A 16849-nucleotide genomic window follows, 5' to 3' on the forward strand; every position below is an offset into this window, starting at 1 on the left:
AGAACTCAGGTATCGTTAGAAAATATAAACAACGAACAATGTAACATTTCCCGAAAACAAAACAGAAAAAAAGAAAAAGAAGCAAACAACAGTCTTTGAAAATGTAAACAGCCAATCCCCTGCACCCGCTTTGCCTAGGCTAGGAATCCCCGCTAGGGGGCGCGCGCGTCACGTGACGGTAATCCTCCAACGCCGCTGCGCTCGTACCCCTCGGCCCCGCAGCCCCAGCCCCTCAGCCGAGAGCGCGCGCAAGCTGCGGGGCGAGCTTCGGGGACGCGCCTGGGCGCAGGGTACGCGCTTCCGTCCTCCCGGCTCAGCCCTCAAGATGGCCGGTAAGTGTACAGTGAGGTGTGTGTGAGGTGTATGGGGCCCTGTGTGCTGGTAATGGGGGGTGTGGGGTGGTTGGTGTGTGTGTGGTGAAGGAGGAGGGGCCCATTGTTGTGTCCCATAGACTCCCCTCCTGTACACTGTATGTATATAGATATGTATACACACTGTGTGACCTGTTATTATAGTGCTGACATGTGCTGTGGCGTTGTAGCACAGCCCCGGGTCATTATTTATTCCTCTATGTATTGCAATCAGTTATTTGTATACATAGCGCTGTCATGTGCGGTGGCGTTGTACGTTCCTGTATTGGGGGATTACGGTGACATCAGGATTTTGGCGCGGTGTATATTATAAAGAACGGCGGCGCATTGCCTATTGAGCGCTCACAAACGTGCGTTTACGTTTTTTTTAAAATCCTTCCTGCTGGCCCTTTAAGAGTACAACATGGCGTTACATTGGCTTCCTGATCACGTGATTGGCTGCCACAGTGATCATGTGATCGGGGGACGGTTGCTGGGTGAAGACAAGGGGTGGGCAGAAGGGGACGCAGTAGTTGAGTCCAGATGATTGGCTGGTTCCCGTCACACAGCATGTTCGCTTTCCAACCTACCCGACGAACATATAAACACCGTGCATGGTACCTTCTATCTGATGGAAAGCGAGCGATTGGCCACGCATGTGTAGTGCCCGCTCCATGTGGAGGGTGCAGGGTGGTACACTCATTCTATGTTTAATGGGGGGGGGCACAGCGCCAATTCCTTGCCCTGAGCAGTGTACAAACCTGCCCCAGTACTGGCGACGGTGGTGGAGGAGGCAAGAAATTTTGCACCCAAAACATAGATGGGGCAAATGCCAATCAAAGTCAATGTCATAGTGGGGCCTCATCCGCATTATGATTGCCCTCAAAAGGGCCGCTTGTATCTGTAAGATTAGATGTCCAGCGCATTCCCTTCCCTTACATTAGATGTCAAGAGACACCCCACCTTTAGAAATTGAGTCCCCCACTCTCCCTTACAGTGCACCCCCTTACCTTATGCTGCTGCTGGGTGCATTGCTTGAAAGCAGAAAGTAGGGGTCTGGAGTAGGACCAGAGGAGGGCTGGAGCTCTCCTGCAGCTGCAGGAGAGGTGTGAGGGCCACATGAAATGGCCTGGAGGGCTGGATTCGGCCCGTGGGCTTTGTGTTTGACACCTGGTCCATAGAGGCTTTCATGTGCACTGATGTGTATGGATGAGGCGGCACTGATGTGACATTCATGTGCGCTGATGAGGCTGCAGTAATGAAGCTGCTCTGATGTGCGCTGACGAGGCTGCTTTGATGTGCTCTGATGAGGCTGCAGTAATGAGGCTGCGCTGACGAGGCTGCTCTGATGTGCGCTGATGAGGCTGCAGTGATGAGGCTGCAGCGATGTGCGCTGACGAGGCTGCTCTGATAAGGCTGCTCTGATGTGCGCTGATGAGGCTGCTCTGATGTGCGCTGATGAGGCTGCAGTAATGAGGCTGCGCTGATGAGGCTGCATTGATGTGCCCTGATGAGGCTGCGGTGATGAGGCTGCGCTGATGAAGCTGCAGTGATGTGTGCTGATGAGGCTGCGTTGATGAGGGTGCAGGGATGTGCGCTGACGAGGCTGCAGTAATGAGGCTGCGCTGATGAGGCTGCAGTGATGTGCGCTGATGAGGCTGCGCTGATGAGGCTGCTCTGATGTGCACTGATGAGGCTGTGCTGATGTGCGCTGATGAGGCTGCTCTCATGAGGCTGTGCTGATGTGCGCTGATGAGGCTGCTCTGATGAGGCTGCTCTGATGTGCGCTGATGAGGCTGCGCTGATGAGGCTGCTCTGATGTGCGCTGATGAGGCTGCTCTGATGTGCGCTGATGAGGCTGCTCTGATGTGCGCTGATGAGGCTGCTTTGATGAGGCTGCAGTGATGTGCGCTGATGAGGCTGCAGTGATGTGCGCTGATGAGGCTGCTCTGATGTGCGCTGATGAGGCTGCTCTGATGAGGCTGCAGCGATGTGCGCTGATGAGGCTGCTTTGATGAGGCTGCAGTGATGTGCGCTGATGAGGCTGCAGTGATGTGCGCTGATGAGGCTGCAGTGATGTGCGCTGATGAGGCTGCAGTGATGTGCGCTGATGAGGCTGCTATGATGTGCGCTGATGAGGCTGCTCTGATGAGGCTGCAGTGATGTGCGCTGATGAGGCTGCTCTGATGAGGCTGCAGTGATGTGCGCTGATGAGGCTGCTCTGATGAGGCTGCAGTGATGTGCGCTGATGAGGCTGCAGTGATGTGCGCTGATGAGGCTGCTCTGATATGCTCTGATGAGGCTGCTCTGATATGCGCTGATGAGGCTGCTCTGATGAGGCTGCTCTGATATGCGCTGATGAGGCTGCAGTGATGTGCGCTGATGAGGCTGCACTGATGAGGCTGCCTTGGGCACTGATAGGTGGCATTCATGGGGCTGCCCTGTTAGTGTAAACAATGTATGTGCCTCGTGGACGTCCTCCCAGAACCGGAGGCCCGTGATGTAGTCGTCTTTTGGCTGCACCTCCATGTTTTGAAAAATTTTTTTGCATTGCCCTGTCTGTGTGGACAGTACCTCTTGGGGTGTAAAAAAATAAAGCACCCCAAATCTGCCTTGTTTGCTGCCAGTGAAGACACGCCCATGTATGGATCGGGGTGAATAAAGGGGTTTTATGTATTCCATGCAGACAATGGGTAGTATAATGCCCTCAGATTAGTTCCATGTCTGCCAGTGTCATGACCCCCCCTAGTCCTGGTCTGGTTTACTCTGCACTCTTCAGTATACATCACGTTTCTGCCCTTTTACATCAATCCTGATGCTTTAGTTTAAGGGTCAGGGGTCAGAGGGATTCCTGGCCTGTCACCTGCCCGAGCTCCAACAGTGCAAACTCCGGAGCTGGGAGACGGCTTCTTCCAAAGGAACTTCACCTGCGTTGGGGAAATAAAATAAGAATGTTGTGAAAAGAGATCTTCCCTGGCAGATGCCGGCTCTTGTTTTCATATTCTCTGGTCGGATTATCTGTCCCTTTACTTCCTGCTACTCTATGACACATGGGGACATTGCACACCTGGGGCATTGTCCCTTTACTTGTCACCTCAGTAAGGGATAAACAAGAGGCTTCTGATTCCTGTGCACATTGCACTCTAGCCGGAATCATTTGGCTTACACATTGGGTGCGCATGCACAGGGATTGGGGGGGGCTCTCGTAGTCCTTACTGTGGCACCATGTAACCCCTAGATCACTGGGTGCGCGGGGATCGGCGGTGCTGGCGTTGGCATTAATGTGGCATTTGGTATAAGCAAAAAAAAAAAAAAGTTTCTGGAGCTCTAATGGGGAAGTTTTTGGTTTACACGTTGCCATAGCAGCGGCCATAAAACTCGTGCATCTGCATTCCAGCGCAACCAATGCCATTCTCACCTTGGCATCAAATCTGGAAGAGCAGGGAGTGGTGTGAAAACCACACATGTAATATATTGCAGCTTACAAGTCATTAGATGTGGTGGCTGCATTTGTTTTCGTTTTTTTTAGGCTTCTTTCCTTCTGTTTTCACCTGGTGATCTGGGCAGTAACGCACACCTCCTGTATTAGAGTGCCCCCATTCTGGATGAAGGAGCACAGGGGGTACGGTTACACAGCGGCATTGTCAGTCTGGGAGGAGGAAAGTGTTAGATGTGCTAATAGAGGAACTGCAGTCTGCTCACATAATTTGTAATAAAAACATCTTTGCCACTCTGAAGCTTCTCTCCAACCACTTTGCATATTATTTTATATATACTGGGATTCTGTCCTTGCCAAATGTGCTGCAGAAATCTCCCTCCACTGAGTCTGACTGCGGCCATTTTAACTGTGGGCAGCTGAAGCTCCTGCCTGTTCACTTCCTGGATTTATACAGACACACCTCCAGCTCTGCAGCTCTCATTGGCCCTCTTATGACTCATCTCTCCTCCCTTCCTTTCAAACTCAGGAGAGTGAGAGAGAGCTGTGCATGGTGTCATAATCATAAAAAAAAAAATTCTGCCAGTAAATACCTTCTACAGCCCACTTCCTGTTTCTTGTCTGGTCATTATCAGACAAGAAACAGGAAGTGGGCTGTAGAAGGTATTTATTGGCAGAATTTTTTTTAGAGATGTAGCTTTATTTAGATATACTTTTACTATCCAAAGGTAAAACAAGGGCAGGAGCTTTATTAGATGCAAAGTTGAACAAAAATGACTGAAGGTCTGCTTTATCACTTTAACTATGTGATAATATTTTGGTGACAGGTTCTCTTTAATGACACGTCCAGGATCTAAAAGACTCTTCATGTCTCCTATGTGCTCCACTGAATAGAATACAATGCACATCACACTGCATTACATTCTTTGCTGCTGGCCGGGGGAACTATCAACGGGGAAGTGACGTCCCTTCTGGGTCAGGAACAAGATGGGGAGAAGAGCCTCCCCTTTGCCCTGTGGCACCCGCTATGCCAGTCTTGGGCCTGCAGATGGGCAGTCGGAAGACCAGGATACATAGCGGAAGGAGGGGGGACACTTTACCTACATGTGTGCAGAGGAGCCACCCGAATGCCTCCACCTGACATAGGTTGGACTTGATGGACTTTTCTGTCTTTTTTCGACCTCACCTACTATGTAATTACAGTGGGGATCGAAAGTTTGGGCACCCCAGGTAAAAATTTGTATTAATGTGCATAACGAAGCCAAGGAAGGTTGGAAAAATCTCCAAAAGGCATCAAATTACAGATTAGACATTCTTATACGTCAAAAAAAGTTATATTTTATTTCCATTACTTACACTTTCAAAATTACAGAAAACAAAAAAATGGCGTCTGCAAAAGTTTGGGCACCCTGCAGAATGTATAGCATGCACTGCCCCCTTTGCAAAGCTGAGACCTGCCAGTGTCATGGATTGGAAGACCTGGGAAGGTCCTGGGAAGGTCTGGGAAGACCAGGTGATGTCAATCTCAAAGGTTTTAAATGCCCAGACTCATCTGACCTTGCCCCAACAATCAGCACCATGGGTTCTTCTAAGCAGTTGTCTAGAAAACGGAAACTGAAAATAGTTGACGCTCACAAAGCTGGAGAAGGCTATAAGAAGATAGCAAAGCGTTTTCAGATGTCAATATCCTCTGTTCGGAATGTAATTAAGAAATGGCAGTCATCAGGAACAGTGGAAGTTAAAGCAAGATCTGGAAGACCAAGAAAAATATCAGACAGAACAGCTCGCAGCATTGTGAGAAAAGCAATTCAAAACCCACGTTTGACTGCACGATCCCTCCAGAAAGATCTGGCAGACACTGGAGTTGTGGTACACTATTCCACTATAAAGAGATACTTGTACAAATATGGTCTGCATGGAAGAGTCATCAGAAGAAAACCTCTTCTACATCCTCCCCACAAAAATCAGCGTTTGAACTTTGCAAATGAACACATAGACAAGCCTGATGCATTTTGGAAACAAGTTCTGTGGACCGATGAGGTTAAAATAGAACTTTTTGGCCAAAATGAGCAAATGTACGTTTGGAGAAGAGAGGGCACAGAATTTAATGAAAATAACCTCTGTCCAACTGTGAAGCATGGGGGTGGATCAATCATGCTTTGGGGTTGTATTGCAGCCAGTGGCACAGGGAACATTTCACCAGTAGAAGGAAAAATGGATTCAATAACATTTTGGATGGTAACTTGATGCCATCTGTGAAAAATCTGAAGTTAAAGAGAGGATGGCTTCTACAAATGGATAATGATCCTAAACACACCTCAATATCCACGAGGGATTACATCAAGAGGCGTAAACTGAAGGTTTTGCCATGGCCTTCACAATCTCCTGACCTCAACATAATTGAAAATCTATGGATAGACCTTAAAAGAGCAGTGCGTGACAGACAGCCCAGAAATCTCAAACAACTGGAAGACTGGAAGGAAGGAAGAATGGGCAAAGATACCTCAAACAACAATTGAGACTCTTGGCTGGCTACAAAAAGCGTTTACAAGCTGTGATACTTGCCAAAGGGGGCAGTGCAAGATATTAACTCTGCAGGGTGCCCAAACTTTTGCAGATGCCATTTTTTTGTTTTCTGTAATTTTTAAAGTGTAAATGATGGAAATAAAATCTAACTTTTTTTGACATATTATAAGAATGTCTAATCTGTAATTTGATGCCTTTTTGGAGATTTTTCCATCTTTCCTTGGCTTCGTTATGCACATTAATACAAATTTTTACCTGGGGTGCCCAAACTTTCGATCCCCACTGTATATATGTAACAAGTGAGCCCTGCTGCTTGCCTGCAGCAGGGCTAAATGTAGAAAACAAACGACCCGCCCGGTGCTCGGAACTGCATGTCCCGGGCATCTTGCGATACAAATTGTGCATCCCTACAGCAGTGAATGGGCTGACAAAAGCCCAGGTGCCAGGATGCGATTTTTTTTTTTTTTTTTTTTTTTTGGCGCCTGGGATTTGTCAAGCTGTGTTACACCCATATTTAGAATGTCACATGTTCCAAAGTGTCGCTAATTTTAGCGGTGCTTTACCGCTGTTGTGGTAGCCTTTTTTTTTTCGCCCGCTAGCGGGGCGCTTTTAACCCCTGCTAGCGGCCAAATAAAGGGTTAAAAGCACCGCTGCCGAATCACTTTGGCAGCAGTGCCCATTGATTTCAATGGCAGGGGCGGTGGAGGGAGTGGTGTATTTAAAGGGGTTGTAAAGGAATTTTTTTTTTTCCTAGATAGCTTCCTTTACCTTAGTGCAGTCCTCCTTCACTTACCTCATCCTTCCATTTTGCTTTTAAATGTCCTTATTTCTTCTGAGAAATCCTGACTTCCTGTTCTTCTGTCTGTAACTCCACACCGTAATGCAAGGCTTTCTCTCTGGTGTGGAGAAAGCCTCTTGAGGGGGCGAGCAGGCAAGTCAGGACACTCTCTACTTTGCATATAGAGAGAGGAGCTGTGTGTAAGTGGGCGTCCTGACACTCCTACTCGCACCCTCAAGAGGCTTTCTCCACACCAGGGAGAAAGCCTCACTTTACTGTGTGGAGTTACAGACAGAAGAACAGGAAGTGAGGATTTCTCAGAAGAAATAAGGACATTTAAAAGCAAAATGGAAGGATGAGGTAAGTGAAGAAGGACTGCACTAGGGTAAAGGAAGCTATTTAGGGAATATTTTTTTCCTTTACAACCCCTTTAAAGCTCCCGCACCGCCCCAAAGATTCTGCTTGCAGGACTTTTTCTAACATCCTGCAAGCGCGCACCGCCCCAGTGTGAAAGCACTCGGGCTCTCACACTGGGGCTGCAGGGGAGGCGTTTTACAGGCGCTATGTTTAGCCCAAAAACGCCTGAAAAACGTCCCAGTATGAAAGGGGGCTGCAAAAACCCCCAAAATTGTATGGGCAGTTTTCGAGAGCCTCAGTGTGAAAGGGGTCTAAATGGTAAGGATGAGCTCCGGCGTGTTCACAAAGCCGACGTGCAGACCCCGCCAGGACGTCGGTACTGCGCTGCGCTAATCACAGGTAGTGAGACATTCTCCGATCTCTGCAGCCGCGCATCGGGACAATGTCTCACTGCCTGTGATTAGCGCAGCGCCGACTTCCTGGCGTGCTCTGCACGTGGGCTTTGCGAACACGCCGGAGCTCATCCTTACTAACTGGTAATTGTGCGGTCATGCTACACTGTACTCATATGATTTATTTTTTCCCTCAGAAATAGAGATTTCTTTTAGTGGTATTTGGTCACCACTGGGATTTTTTTATTTATTTCTACTTTCTGTTATAGAACCTATTCAATAAAATCTAATTTAGGTCAAAACATATTCTGCTGCATGGCTTCAGTTAACCACTTAACCCCCGAGCCTGTTTTTCAGATTCGGCGTTTACAAGACTAAAACATTTTTTTTTGCTAGAAAATTACTTAAAACCCCCAAACATTAAATATATTTTTTTCGAACACCCTAGAGAATAAAATGGCGATCATTGCAATACTTTTTGTCACACCGTATTTGCGCAGCGGTCTTACAAGCGCACTTTTTGGGGAAGAAATTCACTTTTTTTAATTAAAAAATAAGACAACAATAAATTTGGCCCAATTTTTTTTTTTATTATTGTGAAAGATAATGTTACGCCCCTTGTAATAGAAAAAAGCATGATAGGTCCTCTTAAATATGAGATCTGGGGTCAAAAAGACCTCACATCTCATATTAAAAAAAAAATTTTGTCATTTAAAAAAATGACAACAAAAAAATGTCTCTTTAAGACGCTGGGCGGGACTGACGTTTTGACGTCACTTCCGCCCAGCAATGCTATGAGGACGGGTGGGGGCCATCTTGCCCTCACTCGCATCCTCACACAGCAGGCAGCAGGACCCGATCGCCTCCGCCGCTACCGACGGCTCCGGTAAGCAGCGGAGGACGCGGGAGGGGGGGGGCCCTCTCCCGCCACCGATAACGGCGATCTTGCGGAGAATCCGCCACGGAGACCGCCGTTATCGTTTACAGGACTGCTCACTGAAGAGATGGATATCTCGGTTGTGGCAGCAGCTGCTGCCGTTACCGAGATATCCATCTTTAAAAACAGGACGTATATATATATACAGTGGGCGGTCGGTCGGTAAGTGGTTAAAAAACAAATTGCATTATTGGGGACATTGGTGTAGTTCTGATCGTGATCAAAATATTAATCCATACAGATACAGCTATACTAGTAATAGCAAAAATCAGTGACTTGTAGTGTGGCGGACAATCTGGCACTAACAGACACTGGCTGGGAGGGACACTAACATCTCTAGTGACACTGATAATACTGTACATTGTACTAATGACACTGGCTGGGAAGGGGTTAACTGTGTCCCTAACAAGTGTAATATGTGGTGCTCTAACCTACAGATCTGGCTGCTTTTTCTCCCTGAACTCAGAGTTGATTTCAGGGAGAAGAAACAGCCAGATCCCTTTCTGTGTACAGAGTTCAGTGTATTTGTAAACACCAAACTCTGTGCTGTAATTGGCCACAGCCAAACCAAAATCATTGGCTGAAACCTGCTAACAAACTTGTGCTGTGTCCAATCATAGCACGGGTCAGCACACGCACACGCTCGCCCGAAAACCCAGAAGCAGGCTGCGACATACAGTTACATTGCTTAGCCCAGGGTTTGACAAATTTGATTGGAATCTAGGAGCCAGCTAAAAAAGTTAGGAGCCAGAAAACGCATCCCGTCCCACCGAGCTTGCGCGCAGGAGCGAACACATACGTGAGCAGCGCCCGCATATGTAAACGGTGTTCAAACCACACATGTGAGATATCGCCGCGATTGGTAGAGCGAGAGCAATAATTCTAGCCCTAGACCTCCTCTGTAACTCAAAACATGCAACCTGTAGATTTTTTTAAACGTCGCCTATGAAGATTTTAAAGGGTAAAAGTTTGTCGGCATTCCACGAGCGGACGCAATTTTAAAGCGTGACATGTTGGGTATGAATTTACTCGGCGTAACATTATCTTTCATAATATAAAAAAAAAATGGGGATAACTTTACTGTTTTATTTTTTAATTAAAAAAAGTGTAATTTTTTCCCAAAAAAGTGCGCTTGTAAGACCGCTGCGCAAATACGGCGTGACAGAAATTATTGCAACGATCGCCATTTTATTCTCTAGGGTGTTAGGATAAAAAATATATATAATGTTTGGGGGTTATAATTAGAGGGAAGAAGATGATAGTGAAACATTACATTAGAATTGCTGTTTAACTTGTAATGCTTAACTTGTAATACCAACGGCCACCACCAGATGGCGCCAGCTCACACATCTGGTGGTAATAACTTGTAATACCAACGGCTCACCACCAGATGGAGCCAGCTTTTTTGCCCCCCTTCCAAGCCAAGTCGCCAGGACCCTATTTCTAGTCGCCATGGCGACCTGGCGCCCGGGATTTGTCGAGCCCTGGCTTAGCCTGCAGATGCCGCCCTTCCGCAGTAAATGTACTGTGGACAGGCAGCAAGCGGTTACCCAAACTAGTCTTTAAAATGTCCCCTCCCTCCCTCCTAACACCTATTCTTACTAACCTGTGTAAGAAAGGTGTATATATTTACCTATCTTCAGGCCGGTCCAGTCTGGTTACATAATCTTCTGTGTCAGCCAGTGGTGGCTGCAGGGGAGAGTACGGAGCACTCCCACAATGGTTGGGTGATGTCACTTTTTTGCAGTGATGTCACTCATAGGCTTTAATGGCTCATCCCTTGTTAGTGCTCCCTCCTCTCCCCTGCAGCTGCACTGGTTGACACAAGGGAGCCGGATCATGGCTCTGTAGACATGAATACATTTTTTATTATGTATTTTGTAAATGTAAGTACCTGAGTTTGACCTGTGTCTGCCTCTTGTAGTCACTGTACAGTAGCACTGGAGTGTGAGGGGAAGAAGTACAAGGAGACTTGTATAGCTAGATTCAGGATGGCGAGCGCATAGTTGCGGCGGCGTAGCGTATGGCATTTACACTACGTCGCCGTAAGTTAGCGAGGCAAGTACACGATTCACAAAGTACTTGCCTGCTAAGTAACGGTGGCGTAGCGTAAATGCGGCGGGCGCAAGCGCGCCTAATTCAAAATAGGCTGAGGGGGCGTGTTTTATGTTAATTTGGGTTGACCTGACGTGATTGACGTTTTTTTGGAACGGCGCATGCGCCGTCCGTGTACATATCCCAGTGTGCATTGCGGCTAAGTACGCCGCACGGTCCTATTGGTTTCGACGTGGACGTAAATGACGTAAATCCCTATTCACGGAGGACTTGCGCAAACAACGTAAAATTTTCGAATTTCGACGCAGGATTGGCGGCCATACTTAACAAACTATTCCAGCTATTTGATGGAATCACTTTAGGCCTGATAATGCGTTACGTAAACGGCGTATCTGTACTGCGTCGGCCGGGCGTATGTTCGTGAATAAGCGTATCTAGTGATTTACATACGCCGAACGCAATGGAAGCGCCACCTAGCGGTCAGCCTAAAAATTACACTTTAGGATACGACGGTGTAAGACACTTACGCCCCTCGTATCTGAGCCTAATTTAAGCGTATCTGGTTACCAGAATACGCTTAAATTAGCGTCGGCGCAGATTCAGACTTAGGCTGGCGTATCTACTGATACGCCAGCCTGAGGCCTCGTACACACGGCCGAGGAACTCGACGTGCCAAACACATCGAGTTCCTCGGCCAGTTCAGCCCTGAAGCCGCCGAGGAGCTCGGCGGGCCGAGAGCTCCCATAGAACAACGAGAAAATAGAGAACATGTTCTCTATTTTCTCGACGAGTTCCTCGGCGGCTCCATCGGGCCGAAAGTGTACAGACGACAGAGTTTCTCGGCAGAATCCGGCTCTGACCGAGTTTCTCGCCGAATTCTGCCGAGAAACTCTGTCGTGTGTACGAGGCCTCAGTCTTTCTGAATCTAGCTAATAGTGACAAAAAGCATGCTGATAGGAGGAGAGAGAGCAGACTGCCACAGAGATGAGCTCATGAGTCTGCTGCCTTTCCTATCGCTGTTCAATCACAGGCTGGGGGCGGGTCCAGGAAAATCAGAGCTCATCAGACGGAGCTCATCAGACTGTGGACATCTAAGGGCAGAATAAAGCACTGCAGGGGAAGTCATTGGATTGAAGCCAAGTATTGCAGTAAAAGCTGGTTAGGTTATTTTATCTTTTATGGGGTTGTTCATTTGGATCTTGTTGGTTTTGCCTGGAGTACTGCTTTAAAAAAAAATCCTGTTACCTTCTTAACCTTGATATATGAAGCGACAGCCATCACAGCCACCATAAATGTACCTGGAGGGGCAATGTCCCAAAATCCCGTCCTTGAATTTCTGGTCGGGGAGTGCGCACTGCTGAACACTAACTGATCCCCTTCCCTCCGTACTACATATCCCATAATTCATAGCACCAATGCAAACCGTGTTCAAACATTTACCTGACGCATATCTTTTGCTGGGTAGGCATAGGCTGCGTCATTCCGTTCTCTCATGGTACTCTTCCCAGGAGCCCCCATGAAAGGGTGGGTCTAGCGGGGCTCCATAGCACCAAGCATCCTATATAGTAAAAAAATAGTTTATTATCACTTTAAGGGTAAGTCTTTTACTGATAACGGCAAGTAAGGGATGCCGAAAGTTTGAAGATGATGTTGTTGAAGAGCTCTATCCATGCCTCTCACTATGGGGACTGTATCTCCGTCCTGTAATCTGTATTTGTTAGTTCTATACATTGTATACACATGAAGATAGAATGGACTGTTCCTTTTATATGTTATTTGTGTTCCTCGTCCTCTACATGTCAATGTTCTGTCTTGCTGACTTCCTGCTGTGTTTCCTCTCAGGGATTCCTCTCTACTTCGTGGACCTTCAAGATGATCTGGATGACTGTAAGTCTACATTGCGGGGGTAGTACGTCACCGTACGCCTCCACTTCCTCCTTTTACTTGACTCTTACTTCCTCCAGAGCCTGTGTTTCAAGTTCTATTATTAACTAATCACTACTGTTTTTTTTTTTTTTTTAAACTCTTGGGAAATAGGACTTCAAAAAGACATAATAAATGCACATTTTTTTTTGCTGGGGCCTGCAAAGCATTGCACCCACCATCCGCAGATCACTGGTCTCCTGCAGACATATCCGTGTACCTGTAGATCCCGTACAGGCAAGCGGATACACTGACAGGAAGAATCGATGAACTACCACAGTGCTCCACAGTGCCGGGGTAGTTCAATGAGAACTACAAGCCAACAACCGCAAAGGCTGTCAGGATTTGTAGTTCTTTCATACATAGAGCTTTGTGTATGAATGATGCAGCCATGTGGGCGGAGCACCACACAGCCATGCTGATTTCAAAAACTGACAGCTGGTACAGGGAACTTCTCCCTGTACTGCTGTCACAGTGGGCGGGGTAATCGGGCAGCGGCTGCAGCATTGGAAACATGTATGTTCCACCCTAAACACAGGTGGAACATGTAACATGGTGCCAAAGGGGAACTTATCCTTTTAAGGGCTTGTTCATACTATAGTTTTATTATTATTATTATTATTATACAAGATTTATATAGAGCCATAGGTTTGTGTCACAAAAAATAAAGGGAGACAGCAAAGGCCTGACTAGAACCTTCAGGAAACAATGAAGGGCACCCCTGACCCCATCCCCTTCCATCTGACTGGCTTCCGGTTATAGGAGGGTGTCCGTGGACTTCCTCCCAGAACCCTGCCTGCTGCGTGCCCCCCTGGGTGCGCTTCTACAATGCTCTGTGACTGCTGTGTCCTTAGGACACAGCTAATCACAGTAAAGGGCCAATCACAACAGCCCTTTACAGTGTGATCAGCTGATCACATGTAAACAGACTTGCCGATTATTGGCAGTACATTCCTCCCACACTGTGTCTGTGTGAGGAAAAGAGACTGTCAGTACATTGTTTACACTTATAATCGGGGCTCTGATCATCAGTGCCGCTCCATCAGTGCTCATCAATGCCACCCATCAGTGCCTCCTCAGCAGGACTCTGAGGTGAGAGCGCCTCTCTCATACAGCCCAGAGCCTGCACTGACAGTTCCCCCTCCCTCCTCCCTCGCATTGATGGGAGAGGAGAAAGACGATATGCTCCTTCATGTCCCGCCCCTCTCTTCTTGTGTTTGCACTCTGGGAAGTGTGAAACTCAGCAGCTGAATGATCAAATTCATCTGCTCACTGACACCAATGGTGGGTCACTATTCCTCCCACTGACACCAATGGAGGGTCACTATTCCTCCCACTGACACCAATGGAGGGTCACTATTCCTCCCACTGACACCAATGGTGGGTCACTATTCCTCCCACTGACACCAATGGAGGGTCACTATTCCTCCCACTGACACCAATGGAGGGTCACTATTCCTCCCACTGACACCAATGGAGGGTCACTATTCCTCCCACTGACACCAATGGTGGGTCACTATTCCTCCCACTGACACCAATGGTGGGTCACTATTCCTCCCACTGACACCAATGGTGGGTCACTATTCCTCCCACTGACACCAATGGTGGGTCACTATTCCTCCCACTGACACCAATGGAGGGTCACTATTTCTCCCACTGACACCAATGGTGGGTCACTATTCCTCCCACTGACACCAATGGTGGGTCACTATTCCTCCCACTGACACCAATGGTGGGTCACTATTCCTCCCACTGACACCAATGGTGGGTCACTATTCCTCCCACTGACACCAATGGAGGGTCACTATTCCTCCCACTGACACCAATGGAGGGTCACTATTCCTCCCACTGACACCAATGGAGGGTCACTATTCCTCCCACTGACACCAATGGAGGGTCACTATTCCTCCCACTGACACCAATGGTGGGTCACTATTCCTCCCACTGATGCCAGGACATTATCTAATTCCACTGGCCACAGTCCAGCACTCCTAAAGTCTGAAGGACAGTAAACTGGTAGAAAGTGTGAAGACCCCTGATCTAAAAGAAAGGGTCAAGTGAGACAAAAGGTTATACGTGTTAGGGATGAGCTGATAGAAAAAGTACAGTTTATTTACAGTGCCTTGAAAAAGTATTCATTCACCTTGACATTTTCCACATTTTGTCATGATACAACCAAAAACTTAAGTGTATTTTATGTGATAGACCAGCACAAAGTGGCACATAATTGTGAAGTGGAAGTGGACAGAGTTGTGGTGTCATCAACAAAGACATGGTAGTTGAAAGGCATGGGAGGCCATCGGGTGATCCGGGGAGAAGTTGTAGATAGAGAATAGAAAAAATGGGAAATATTGAACGAGGAAGAGGAGAAGAGGAAGTAGAGTTGTAAGTGACTCAGATGGTGTGAAGAGATAGGTAAGAGGAGAACCTGCAAAGATCAGATTCACACAGGCCCAGGGGTGGAGGTCTTTATTGAAGAGGAGCGGGCGGTAAAAGACAGCAGATATCCATCGAGCTGTGTATATAAACGCAGGCTCAAGGCAAGGGCACAATTGTAATTGAAGTACCCTGTACATGTAGTGCCAGGCACGCCACGGAATGTCACTGCACCATTTCTATAAAAATGTCTGTATTGACGCACCCGACCAGCCCCTACACAACGTATGCCAGCGCGCCCGAGGTGCAGCAGAACACGGGTTCCCTTTAACACTAAGGTCAGGGATGTATGTTTTAGTTATCAGAGCCTAGTTTTCCATTGTTTGCACAGCAATCTAAACCCGAGTCTACCAACAGTGTACCAGAATCGCAGGCAGAGTAAGATCTCGCTTACACCCACTTGTACACTAAAACGCGTGCACGCCGGCGTGCACTGTGTAAGGGCAGTGCAATGCCTTGTTATAACACACCACAATGTTTACTACTTCTTCGCTCTTTTTTTTTTTTTTTTGTAACTATGACATTTAGTTGAGCACTATGTACCAGAAAGCACGTTGTGACTCGCTGCACTGCGTACAAATGCAGCATCCCTGCTATGATTACACAGTGTACATACATAGAGAGTCATTGTTTTCTATGTATCCTTGCAGATCAAACAGCACACAGATATAAGATTTGATTTACTAAAAGTGATTGTTAAGGCTCATTTAAAAAAATAAATAACAAACATGTTTATACTAACCTCCTCTGTGCAGTTGGTTTTGCACAGAGCAGCCCCGATCCTCCTCTTCTTGGGTCCCTCTTTGCTGCTCCTGGCCCCTCCCTCCTTTAAGTGGCCCTCAGCCAGAAACTTGCTACAGGGGGCACCAAAGCCGAGTCAGAACTCTGTGTATATATTCAGACACAGCCCTGACCCCCTCACTCCCCCCCCCACCCCCAATTGGCTGACTGACTTTGATTGACAGCCGCGGGAGCCATTGGCGCCACTGCTTTCTCAGCCAATTAGAAGGAGTGTCCTGGGTGGCTGAGGGGATTGTGGACATCGTTGGAGAGAGATGGGGCTCAGGTAGGTAATTAAGGGGGGGGGGGGGGTTGCTACACACAAAAGGTTTTTTATCTTAATGCATAGAATGTATTAAAGTGGATGTAAACCCCCCAAAAAAACTTATAAGATTTCCTATCATCTGTGCCCAGTCTTGCCACACAGAGTTAATCCAGCTCTGAGCAATCCTCTTTTTATTGTTCAGTGAAATAAAACAGACTTCCAGATAAAGACCAAAGTCCTTGCTTGAGTGACAGGTTATTTACATATCTCGTGCACTAGCTTGCAGACATGCACAGCTTCTTGTCTATGTATATTCTGATGGCTGTTTATTTACACTGTACTGTGGATCACCCCATGTTTTGAAAACATTTAATCAAAACACAGGAAAGACAGCCAATCCTGCGAGAGCTGGAGGGTAGAGGAGAGGAGAGGGGACGTGAATTGTGCACTTTACAGAAGCTGTGCATGTCTGCAAGCTAGTGCATGAAATATGTAAATAACCTGTCACTCAAGCAAGGACTTTGGTCTTTATCTGGAAGTCTGTTTTGTTTCACTGAACAATAAAATTAGGATTGCTCAGAGCTGGATTAACTGGATTAGAAAAGCCCTTTAAG

The 16849-nt window shown here is 47.3% G+C and overlaps 1 protein-coding gene across 2 annotated transcripts in view; it reads left to right on the top strand.

The window, feature by feature from the left end:
* The first annotated feature begins 231 nt into the window (after positions 1-231).
* LOC120919288 (serine/threonine-protein phosphatase 4 regulatory subunit 1-like) overlaps positions 232-16849 on the top strand; it is a 77917-nt gene continuing 61299 nt past the window's right edge. The window contains exons 1-2 of one of the 2 annotated variants that reach the window (XM_040331369.1): positions 232-332; positions 12674-12718. In XM_040331369.1, coding sequence (XP_040187303.1) covers positions 326-332; positions 12674-12718 — 52 coding nt within the window. In that variant the 5' untranslated portion in view covers positions 232-325. The remainder of the gene's footprint in view (positions 333-12673; positions 12719-16849) is intronic. The other variant, XM_040331368.1, reaches the window with a different exon arrangement.

Source organism: Rana temporaria, chromosome 12, assembly GCF_905171775.1.
Source record: "Rana temporaria chromosome 12, aRanTem1.1, whole genome shotgun sequence".
Lineage (NCBI taxonomy): Eukaryota > Metazoa > Chordata > Amphibia > Anura > Ranidae > Rana > Rana temporaria.